This window comes from Triticum dicoccoides, chromosome 5A (assembly GCF_002162155.2).
Source record: "Triticum dicoccoides isolate Atlit2015 ecotype Zavitan chromosome 5A, WEW_v2.0, whole genome shotgun sequence".
NCBI lineage: Eukaryota > Viridiplantae > Streptophyta > Magnoliopsida > Poales > Poaceae > Triticum > Triticum dicoccoides.
The window spans coordinates 703,375,466-703,386,417 of NC_041388.1; the positions used below are offsets into that span (position 1 = coordinate 703,375,466).

At 41.7% G+C, this 10,952-nt stretch overlaps 2 protein-coding genes across 2 annotated transcripts; one reads left to right on the forward strand and one right to left on the reverse strand.

Annotated features, from left to right (window-relative positions):
- Positions 1-303: 303 nt before the first annotated feature.
- Positions 304-7,735, forward strand: LOC119304312 (probable helicase CHR10). Its single transcript, XM_037581488.1, has 17 exons — positions 304-542; positions 671-678; positions 845-923; positions 1,013-1,170; positions 1,379-1,504; positions 1,592-1,772; positions 2,695-2,830; positions 2,916-3,033; positions 3,566-3,655; positions 3,784-3,891; positions 3,988-4,191; positions 4,384-4,509; positions 4,594-5,252; positions 5,497-5,642; positions 6,605-6,763; positions 7,189-7,303; positions 7,397-7,735. The coding sequence occupies exons 1-17, from the start codon at positions 353-355 to the stop codon at positions 7,440-7,442; spliced, it is 2,649 nt and encodes an 882-aa protein (XP_037437385.1). The 5' UTR covers positions 304-352; the 3' UTR covers positions 7,443-7,735.
- Positions 7,736-8,321: 586 nt separating this feature from the next.
- LOC119298536 lies at positions 8,322-9,758 on the reverse strand. Its single transcript, XM_037575897.1, has 2 exons — positions 9,042-9,758; positions 8,322-8,914 (listed from the first exon to the last, which is right to left on the reverse strand). Exons 1-2 carry the CDS (start codon positions 9,404-9,406, stop codon positions 8,803-8,805), a joined length of 477 nt encoding a protein of 158 aa, XP_037431794.1. The 5' UTR covers positions 9,407-9,758; the 3' UTR covers positions 8,322-8,802.
- Positions 9,759-10,952: the final 1,194 nt, after the last annotated feature.

The following is a 10,952-nucleotide window of genomic DNA, read 5'->3' on the forward strand; positions in this document are numbered from 1 at the left end:
TTTGGAGTTGCTTTTTTGATCATGAATTTGGACCATCTGTTGGATTTGGCCTTTTTCCGGAGCTTCAAAACGCATTTTTTAGCGGTTCAAAATTTACATCTCTAATTTTAGATCGTTAAAATTTAGACCATCTATTGAAGATGCTCTAACTAGTGATTTCGTGTTTTCCTATTGCTCTTGCCGGTCGCACAAGGGAGGGGACGCCTCGAGAGAAGCGGGCTGACGCCGGTCCGGGCCGGTCCGGGCCGTATCCAACACGCGGGCAGCCTTCTCGTCTCTTCCACGTCGCTCCGGCTATTCCCCACCTCCATTTCCCTTCATTTTTTTTCACGAGTTCCCGCCCCTCTTCCCCATGGCGGCGACCGCCTACGAGCGCCGCCTGCTCGCCGCCGCCGACCTCGTCCTCTCCGCCGACGGCAAGTCCCAGCTCCCCCGCCTCTCCTCCACCGACCTCGGCGTCACGGCCGACCTCAAGCCGCACCAGCTGGACGGCGTCGACTGGCTCATCCGCCGCTACCACCTCGGCGTCAACGTCCTGCTCGGTCCGCACCCGCTCCTCCTCCTCCTTCCCCGCTGCCCGACTTCTCCTCTCCCCCCTCCCCTACCTCTTAGCTTCTCCTTGAGCACTACGCCGTCGCGATTAACCAATCGAATCCCGTTCGTTTTGCAGGCGATGAGGTGAGCCCATTGATTCCGGCCGCACTTCTGTAGCCGATTACCTGGGGACGGGATGGCGCAGCTTCGATTCGGCCACCAACGGAGGCTGCGGCGTGTTGAAATCCGGCGCTGCTAACACTTTCAGAGCCACATTTTGCTGATGTTTGTGCCTGACCATAATGTGCAGATGGGGCTGGGGAAGACCCTGCAGGCGATTTCTCTGCTGAGCTACCTGAAGATCAAATCCATCGCCCCCGGACCGTTCCGTGTGTACTCCCATCCATTTGTCAAGCTTTAATAGCTAACCACGCTATTGTTTCCATTTAATCTCATAAGGGTATGGTTTTTCTTTCAGTGGTGTTATGCCCTCTAAGTGTGACGGATGGCTGGTTGTCGGAGTTCGGTAAATTCTGCCCCACCTTGAAGGTCATCCAGTATGTTGGCGATAAGCCGCATCGTCGTCAGATACGGAGAACGATCCATGAAGATGTCCAAAAATCTTCACATTCAAATGTATGCTGCTCTCTTACTAGTTTGTGTACTTTGTGTCTAAATCTCCCTAAATGTGGGCAACAACACCCATTGGATGTTATATTTATTGTTCCCATACATCCCAAAATAGCTTTGTTTGCTTGTCCTAGAGCATTGTTTCTCACTCTACTTCTGTAGGAATTTTGGTACATGGCCTATGACTTCTTTATTTTTTCACCACTGCAAATAGGAATTACCATTTGATGTGATGCTGACGAGCTATGACATAGCCTTAATGGATCAAGATTTTCTTTCCCAAGTTCCTTGGCTCTATGTGGTGATTGATGAGGCCCAGCGTCTTAAAAATCCATCAAGTGTATGTAAAACCGCTGCTTCACTATGATAATGGGAGTTGCGGGCTCTGATTAGGAGTTGTATGACACTAGTTCTGCATTTTTTTCAGGTACTGTATAATGTTCTTGAAGAACGCTTTATGATGCCAAGGCGTCTACTACTAACAGGCACTCCTGTCCAGAATAACCTTTCTGAACTATGGGCGTTGATGCACTTCTGCATGCCTTCAGTTTTTGGGCCCCTAGATGAATTTCTTTCTACTTTCAAGGAAGCAGGGAATTTGTTATCAGGTATTTACCTAAATGTTATAGAGTGATTCGTAGGTGAGAGTTTTTGTTCTGTCTGAAACAACATCTATGCAACTTGGCTGTGAGCACCATATACCTCATGTACAGTACCACTGAGATTAATGTTTTTCATTAACCGGACACCTTGTGTGCAAACATATGTGTAGTCTCTTATTGCTTCATGTTATATTATATTTAGGTGCGGACATGTCGATGTGTTTGGTAAAAACTGTTACTCTTTCATCAATGGCCTGGTTATTTTTTCGAGAACACAGAAAATCAGAATGTACCTTCTAAAGATTTTTTTTGTTTGAAGACAGTGGTTTGATTGGCATTCCTCTCTTTATGGCGACGAAATGTATTTGTGCTTTTACAAAGAGAAAATTATCACAGTACCGTTGAAAAGTGGTGCACATCGGAAAACATATCCAATGTAGGCCCTGGGCCACATCCCACATGTCATTGATACATTAGATGATATTGGATATGGTGACGCAGTTGTCTGGTATAGTGGTATAGTCATGTTAAGGGTCACAACAAACAAGTAACAAGTTCAAATCACTTCAAATCTTAGTGGAGTTTCCACAAGAATAACCCAAACAATTATGGTTGGTGGGGAACCAGAAATCAAACTTTGGTCATCAGGTAGTGATATAAGGTGCCACAAGCCCACAATGTTTGGCTGTGCCAACCAGTTCTTTCTAATCATTCGAACCAGTTCTTCCCACATCATTAAATTATCTGTGACATCATGTCTTTTCATTTTATTTGTTTGAGATCTTCACATAAGCACAGCGGCACCTGCCCTGCTTGCCTGCTTTTTTTTTCCAAAAATGTGAACATGCACCATTCTTTAACATTATCTTATTTTTAGTTTTAAGTCAGCTTCTTTTGGTTTTAAAAACGGCAATATGTTTCTCAACAGGTAGTGAAGCTAATAAAGCAAACAGACAATTCAAGATCCTTAAACATATACTCAGAGCATTTATGCTCCGACGAACAAAGGCTTTACTAATTGAGAGTGGAATTCTGGAATTGCCTCCATTAACTGAGCTGACAGTGTCAGTATGACATTATCTAAGCTTCAGCATAACCTTCTTGGATTTTTACCCCCCTAACCTTTCTAAAGTTATATGATCTTTACAGGATGGTACCTCTGGCACCCTTACAGAAGAAGATATACTTATCAGTGTTGAGAAAAGAGCTGCAAACACTTCTTTCATTTACTGGTGGATCTTCTCGTCATCAATCTCTGCAGAACATTGTAATGATTTTTTTTCTGCTTATCAGCATCTTGTATCTATTTACAGCTCCACAATATGAAATTATATAGATTTCAGTACGTGTATCCTCAGTGTAATTTTTCATGCTTGCCACCCGTGCTCCTGTAAATGAAATCAGGTTGTTTGTTTTTAGCTGGCACAGTTTTACAGTTCATTCGCTTTGCCTCGTGTCTGGCTTTGTGAACTTATTATTTATTAACTACCTATTTGAACCATGAATTATTTATCTATTAAATATTAGTTTTCTTGTAGCAAAACTAAATATTTTTATCGATCATGGCATAATAAACAAGATTACATCTCAGTAAAATTGTATTTTGATGTGTCTTTACATACCATTTACAGTTTATTTATTTGTTCAGAGTAGTTAGTTCATTCCAGAGTGCTGGGATGTGTGATCTTCCATTTATATCAAGTCTTGCTTTTTTGACTCTTTTGCCTTTTGACAGTTAAGCACATTAGAGGCTCTGTATAAATTTAAGTTCCATGTCTTGTTTTTGCAACTCCTATCAGGTAGTACAACTGCGGAAAGCTTGCAGTCATCCATATCTATTCAGTGGTATTGAGCCTGAGCCTTATGAGGAAGGGGAGCATTTGGTTCAGGTCAGTACTGATTTATTTTTGAACAGGACAACTAAGAGCATATTTAGATTGTGCCTTTTAAACATGGGACTTTAAGAGGGACTATACAGACCGGATGTCCAATGATATTTTATGTGATATTTATTCAGGCTAGTGGAAAGCTCATTGTGCTAGACCTTGTTCTTGAGAAGCTCCACAGGTTAGGTCATCGTGTTGTGCTATTTGCTCAGATGACTCAGACGCTGGACATTCTGCAGGTTTTCTTTTTCTTGAACCATGCTGGCATATAATGACCTATTTCTCTTATGGCTGCGCATATGTAAATAATTTCTCTTGCACCATCCTTTAAACAGGATTTCTTAGAACTGCGTAATTACACGTATGAGCGCCTGGATGGTTCAGTACGTGCCGAGGAACGGTTTGCAGCAATCAGAAATTTCAGCTCTCAACCTACCAAAGGTGTTGTAAGAGATGACAGTAATCCAAGTGGAGCTTTTGTTTTCATGATATCAACTAGAGCAGGGGGTGTTGGGCTTAATCTCATTGGTGCTGATACTGTGAGTATAATTCATTTTGAAACTATAGCTAATCAGATCCAGTTTTCTTATCTGTGGATTCCAGTTATGGTTTCTTTATCCTAAATGTGTATTTAGTGCCCAGCAGACAGTTCCAGACTGATGATCATTTGTCCTTTTTGAAAACTTTATGCTATTGATCAATTTTGTTGCTCTTGACATGATTGGTTGCAGGTTATTTTTTATGAGCAAGACTGGAATCCTCAGGCTGACAAACAGGCTTTGCAGCGTACTCACCGCATTGGACAGTTGAATCATGTATTATCAATAAATTTGGTATCGCAACGCACGATTGAAGAGGTCAAAACTCTGACTTGCGATGTACCAGTACTTTCTTGATTAAATTGCTCCTGACCTTTTCTCTTTAATTTGAAATGGTTGCAGGTCATCATGCGAAGAGCAGAGAGAAAACTTAAGCTTAGCCACAATATTTTTGGAGATAAGGATGCAACTGATGGGAAAGGAAATGACTTGGGAAATGAAGCTAATGACATGCGTTCGATTATATTTGGCTTACACCAGTTTGACCCCGCAGATACAGCTGCGGAAACAATCAATGAGGAGACACTGGAAAAATTGAAATCAATGTCAGAAAATGTTATCAAAATGCGTACTCATGAACCTTCAGAAAAGGATGACCGAGCATTTGAAATCAATCCAGATTTGACTGAGGGCAGCGGGCTTGTAATTACAAGAGCTTGTGATTCTATTAGCATTGATCCAGGGGTTGACGAAGCTGCATACCTATCCTGGGTAGAGAAGTTTAAGGAGGCTTCACATTCTATTGAAGATGTCCCAGTTGAATTAGAAAGGCAAAGACCTGCACCTGAAGATAAGCTCTTGAAACGTGAAGCTAATAAGAAAAAGGCTGAAGAAAAGAGATTGGCCAAGTGGAAAGATTTGGGGTACCAGACATTAGGGGTCAAAGTTCCTGATAACATACCAAATCAGAATATTTCTAACTCAGGATCCGTCCAACTTGTATATGGAGATTGCACTGATCCATCAAAAGTTTGCGCTGCAAAGCCTGCCATTATATTCAGGTATGTTTTTTCAGGGAAGAAGTGTGATTAGATTATTTGGCGAAGTCCACTACCCCTTGCTAGAATTCTTGATGGAACTGTAGTATGTTATACGCTATTCCTTTATAGAAGGCTCTGAGATTTGAGATCAGGTTTTAAACTGCTTAAGTTGAAATATGCAATTTAAATTTCTTTGAATTCCTTCCAACACTCCTTAGTTTCTTCTGAACCACACTTTGTACTAACGAATCAAATGCTGGTGCAGTTGTGTAGATAATTCTGGAACATGGGGTCATGGAGGAATGTTTGATGCTTTGACTAGTCTCTCAACATACATTCCAGATGCTTATCATCGTGCTTCTGAAGTCGACGATCTTCACATGGGGGATCTTCACTTGATTCAGCTAGATGGTTGGTTCTTATGCTAGCTCCGCTTATTTTCGCTTCTTTATGACAAGCATATCATACTTAACTGCTACTTGAATGCCTGAAAATATCATTGGCACTGATGTTTATATGCTCGCTGTACTGCTCACATTGATGATGAACAGTTATCTTTCTCTAACCTTGGCAGGATTACTAATGCAAATCAAATCCAAGTTGTGCCATTTCTTATATGCCAAACATAATCACATTAACTAGTTACTAATTGACCATCAGAGATTTGGCATTATGATATATGATATTTTTGACAGGTGACAGCCCGTGGACTCGTTGTTAGTGGTGTATATCTCTTCTCTGTTAGAATGCTTGCTAAAATAAATCAAGCATACTGCAGTATTGCTGTCCATAATAGATCGCACATCTAGTTACCAATTTCACGTAGCACCACAAAATTATATGATTTAAGGACAGAATCATGTTCAGCACCTTTTCATGTGTAGCAGTTCTGGCTCATTTGGTTACTTTGCAAGTCCACTGTAGGGGGTTTACATTGAAATAACAATGATACATTCCTGCAAAAGCTATATTATGGTAACCTGAGTTAGGTAGACTTTGGATGTATTTGCAGTCCACATAGGTTTTGTGGGGAGTGTGCCATAGGCCACGAGCATCTTATGTTATATAAAGTAAATCTGAGTTCGTTCATTTGCATTCGAATGTGAGTTTAGACTATATTTGTCTGCTTGGTATCTAAAGTGCATTGAAACTCCATTGCTATATTAAAAATATGCCTTTTACGATGTTTGTACATGTATGGAAGCTTCAACATCAAGTGTATTTACCTTTTAAAATGTAGTCCACAGTTACTTGAGCTAGTTTTTCTTTCACTGCCTCTGTATCCTCTAGAATTTACATTAGTTTTATAAATCATCATAGTCTACAGTGAGTCCAAACCGTTGTATTTCACTGCATTTGTATCCTCTCTGCAGAAGCCAACTGTAGCCGGAATTTGGACGCACCTCTATGGGTGGCACTAGCTGTTGTGCAGTCTTATAATCCGAAACGTAAGATTCCAAGAAGTGAAATCTCAATGTCTGACTTGGAGCTGTGTTTGTCAAAGGCGGCCTTCTCAGCTGCTCAGCGTTCTGGTATCAGTTCCTTCTTGAGTTTTAACATTAGAAACTTGAGGTGTATCTTTGAATCATGACATTAGAATGCTACCTTGTGTTTTCACCTGTTCAAGTTTGCTGTTAGCATCTTAAATAGTTTGAACGATTACTCCGTAGCAAGACATATTGGGTTGAATTGTTTGTGGAGTAAATTTAGTTTAGTTCTGAAACCAGCTCAATTCAGTTGGACCAAGTTTATTCAGTAGCTCATGAGGTGGTGTGACTGGTGATAATAGACCAATAATTACAGCATATTTGTGTCGGTTAACTACTTTGATCCTCTCAAGCAGTAACAAGCTCTACATTATCTTAAAAAAAAGCTCCACATCTGTATTTTCCAATGTGATTGAGTCTAGTTAGTTTATCAGGCTCACCTTAATTTGTTTCCGTTTATTTACCTGAAGCGAGTATCCACATGCCTCGGATTGGTCAGCGAAGTGGCTCCCAGCGATCAGAGTGGTATACCATAGAACGCCTGCTCAGGAAATACGCATCGCTTCATGGCATCGACATTTTCGTGTATGCGACAGTCTCACTTCAATTTTATTATTAGGTTTTCATTGGTAAATGCTTGCTACTGAATGAATAATCATCACTGTTTTCTGGTAACAGGTACTACTTCCGGCGACCAACCAGGCAACAGCCAGACTCAGATTAATCCTTGTCTGTTTTAACACTCAGCCTAGCTACATGTAGCCATGTATATAGGGATGTTCCTGGTGTAACCTGGCCACAAAAACAATCAGGGACCATGGATGTAGCATATATGTAACCTTTGCTTGTCCTGTAGCTGGATTGACTATGGATAGCTGGACCGAATGGACTTACTACACAGTTTTATCCGGCTGTAGATCAAAGGGTATCTTGTATGTGTCATGTGAGAAATATTGGAACCTTTAACTTCAGTTTGCAGCTGTTGTTGTTTCTCTATAACGCAGCATTCATTTTTCATTTCCTCTGAAGTCTATTAAATGAATATTCAACATTCGGGTAATTATAATTGTTTTACAGCAAAAGCTCTTGTTGTTATTTCTTGTATCGTTGAGGCATTTTGCGAGCTGACCCTGTTTGCATCCTTTTCAGTAGTTGGGTCCAGACCAGACCATTGTGTTTGTGACGCCATGGTGATGAGGCAAGTAAGCAAAAAGACGCCTGTTGCTGCATATCTTATGATCTGGCATGAATGTTGTTTCAGGTTGACGAGTGACGACTGATTCGTGTTTGGTCGATGCAAATCAGATGATGTGATGTTTCTCGCGGCAACAGGTACCTCACTGTGTATCCATTAGTTAGTGGTGTGTCAGTTAAGAGTTTCTAGCTAGTTTTTTGTAGTGCAAACCCTGCTCATATTGATCGACTTGTTCATACTAGCTAGATGCTTAATTTGAGTCAAAAACACATGCAAGATTCACACAAGAATCTAGATTGTTTATACCGATAAATTACAAATATATATCTAGCTAATAACATAACAATAATGTACGCACTGCAGAAAATAAATAATCAAAACTAAAACCGCATACCCAGGTTTGTTCCAGATGACTGCCGTTATAAATTACATTTGTTGTTGCTATGGAACTCGCCTACCCAACATGGCGTGTACGGAAAATATTCATAATTTTGTTCGGTAGATCTGAAGCCTTCAAAAAGATTATAACAGGCTGGGCGCATGTTGCCTAAGCATTCAACCCTCGAGCTATTCAAATGGTAGGCGTGTAATCTCTTTGAATGGGTGAAATCCAAGTACATCACATCCATGACGACGCTCTTCAGCCATGTCTACGATGTTGTCTGCACCGTCATTGTCGGAGTCCCAGTCAGTTTTTTCTTGGACTATTGCTTTCTTCTTGACTTCTGGAAGTTGAGAACGGAAGAATTCATAGTTAATGTCTTGTAAGACCCATGGACCATGAACACGCTGATCTGACGCTCGCACGCACTTAAGGTCATATTCACCCTTCATCATCCACTTCATCTGACCATATGATTCATCCAGGATCCAAACTCGAAAGAGATCCTTAACGAACGATGCATAGTACACGCCTTTTTTTTGATCTTCCTAGATAAGCCATGGTTTCCTTGTCGGTTGGTAGTTTAATCACGCGGTACTTGTCATCGGAAAGAGATATCCTGCAAGGTCAAATCATTGACAGAAACTGTAAATAAGTCCATAGAATCAAGTGATCCTTTGATCATGGTAAAACAAGTGACGGTATCAAATTGGTAATGTTATAATCAAGTATATATATATGTATACCTCATGACAGCATTAGGCTGGCAGTGCACATAAAGTGCTTGTTGCCAGTAGGCAGCGCCACGTTTGGCCGATGACCATCCGTAGGGGTGATCTTGTCGTGCCTCGACAATCCCTGCAACATCACCTTCTCTAGCAAAAGGCCTCTCCTCCCAGCGATCCGACATTGAGGAGAAGACATCCAGGATGTATGTAGACGGCGGCCATTCGGATTTCTCCACTAAGCGGTCTAATTGGACGGTACTGCAGACCCCCATGTCCCTATAGGTACTCTGCTCGCGCAAACTGGGAATGCTGAACACTTGGTAGTGGGGTGACACGGTGGGATCGAAGACTAGATGCTTATATTGAACCAAAAGGTCATCCATTCTGGATCGGCCGGGCGCCGGCGCGGAGGCAAAAGATCCCAGCGTCGCGTGACAGGGTTGACAACGTACAGGCTGGTCAGGAGGAGGCCATTGCAGTGGTCTCGAACAAAGTAGTCTTCGTCAAACCCGTCGCCTACCCCATCAAAGGGATACATGGGGGGAGGCAAGAAGTCGAGCTTGGTATTGGCTGATGAGGGAGAGGGGCGGGCGAAGAACTCCGGGAACGCGTGTGAGTCGAACTGGATGAAGATGCCGGCGAATGAGAGTGGGAGCAGGTCAGGGCGCAGGAGGCGGCGCTCGTCGATGGTGCGGCGCCAGGCCTTGCAGACGCACCGCGACGCGGCGAGCCAGCGTGGTGGAAGACGGCGGAGAACATCGCCGAGAGCGTCGTCCGGTAGGTCGGCCATCGATGTCTCGGGCTGGATTTGGATGTGCTGGCCGGTAGGTAGTACTCCTATCTAACACGGAACAGCTTCTGATGGAAAAACGATGTCGTACACAAACAAATTACCTCACGGCGTAATTTTATAGTATGTTTCAAGATTCGTGCTCTAGCTATAAAATATTTAGGTACCAGCGATAATATTTTGACACTACTTATACAGGCAAAAGTTACCAGAAATTTGTAGCACTCCATCCCAACATCATTTTTTTTCATTCCAATTATTTTGTTTACTTGTGTTGTGTTTTTGCATCCGAAATTATTATGTCCATTGGATTTTAGCCGCACCTGAAATTGTTTTCCTCATCTTTTGTCGTTCAACAACATTTTAGTTTAAGAGATCGATCTCTAGGCATTGATTTTAGGTGAAATGTCTTATACTCCCTCTGTACACAAATATAAGACGTTTCTTTAGTTTAATTTAGAGACCTTTTACGGTATGTTCCAGTAAATATTAGCCATTCATTCAGCCGATTCAAAGGCGTAGATTCATCAATACTACCATAGAATCATAGTAGTACTTTCTAGTGAAGGGGCAAAATGGACAGAGGTGCGATACAAATCCCGCACAGGCGAGGGCAATGTTGAGGATATCACTTATCGTTATCGTCTCGGTCAGTTGGGAATTAGAGATTAATCGGAAATTGGCCGATTAATCGATTTTATCGGTCGACTATTAATCGGCCATTTTTTTCAAATCTCAGTTCCTAACACTAAAATATGCTATATTCAACACCAAAACAATATTGGAGATAAGTGTTACCTTGATTCCTAGCCTTTGAATCCCCGTATAATGATAAACAAAATAGGACAACAATACATATAGCATAACAAGGTCCACAAAACACAAATAAGCATAGTTTTTGCAAACATAGTGCTGTGAATAGGCCCGATTTATCGGTAGATTCTCGATAAATCGCTTGTCATAGTGATAAATTGGCCCAAACGATAAACGGTGAAGATAAGGCATAATCTTATCGGTCACCCCAAGAGTAGCGATAAATCGGACGATAAATTGCTGAATCGACAGATTTTTTGAACTAAAAATTCCTTGTTCTCTCTCTAGCACGCAGCGCTGCACCGTCGCTATTTGTTAACCGGTCG

Coding starts and splice junctions, on each gene's coding strand:
- LOC119298536 (XM_037575897.1), bottom strand. CDS start 9,406: ATGGATGACCTTTTGGTTCAATATAAGCATCTAGTCTTCGATCCCACC. Junction 8,915..9,041: donor CAGCCTAATGCTGTCATGAG/GTATACATATAT, acceptor TTGACCTTGCAG/GATATCTCTTTCCGATGACA.
- LOC119304312 (XM_037581488.1), top strand. CDS start 353: ATGGCGGCGACCGCCTACGAGCGCCGCCTGCTCGCCGCCGCCGACCTC. Junction 3,892..3,987: donor AGACGCTGGACATTCTGCAG/GTTTTCTTTTTC, acceptor TCCTTTAAACAG/GATTTCTTAGAACTGCGTAA. Junction 7,304..7,396: donor CATGGCATCGACATTTTCGT/GTATGCGACAGT, acceptor TTCTGGTAACAG/GTACTACTTCCGGCGACCAA.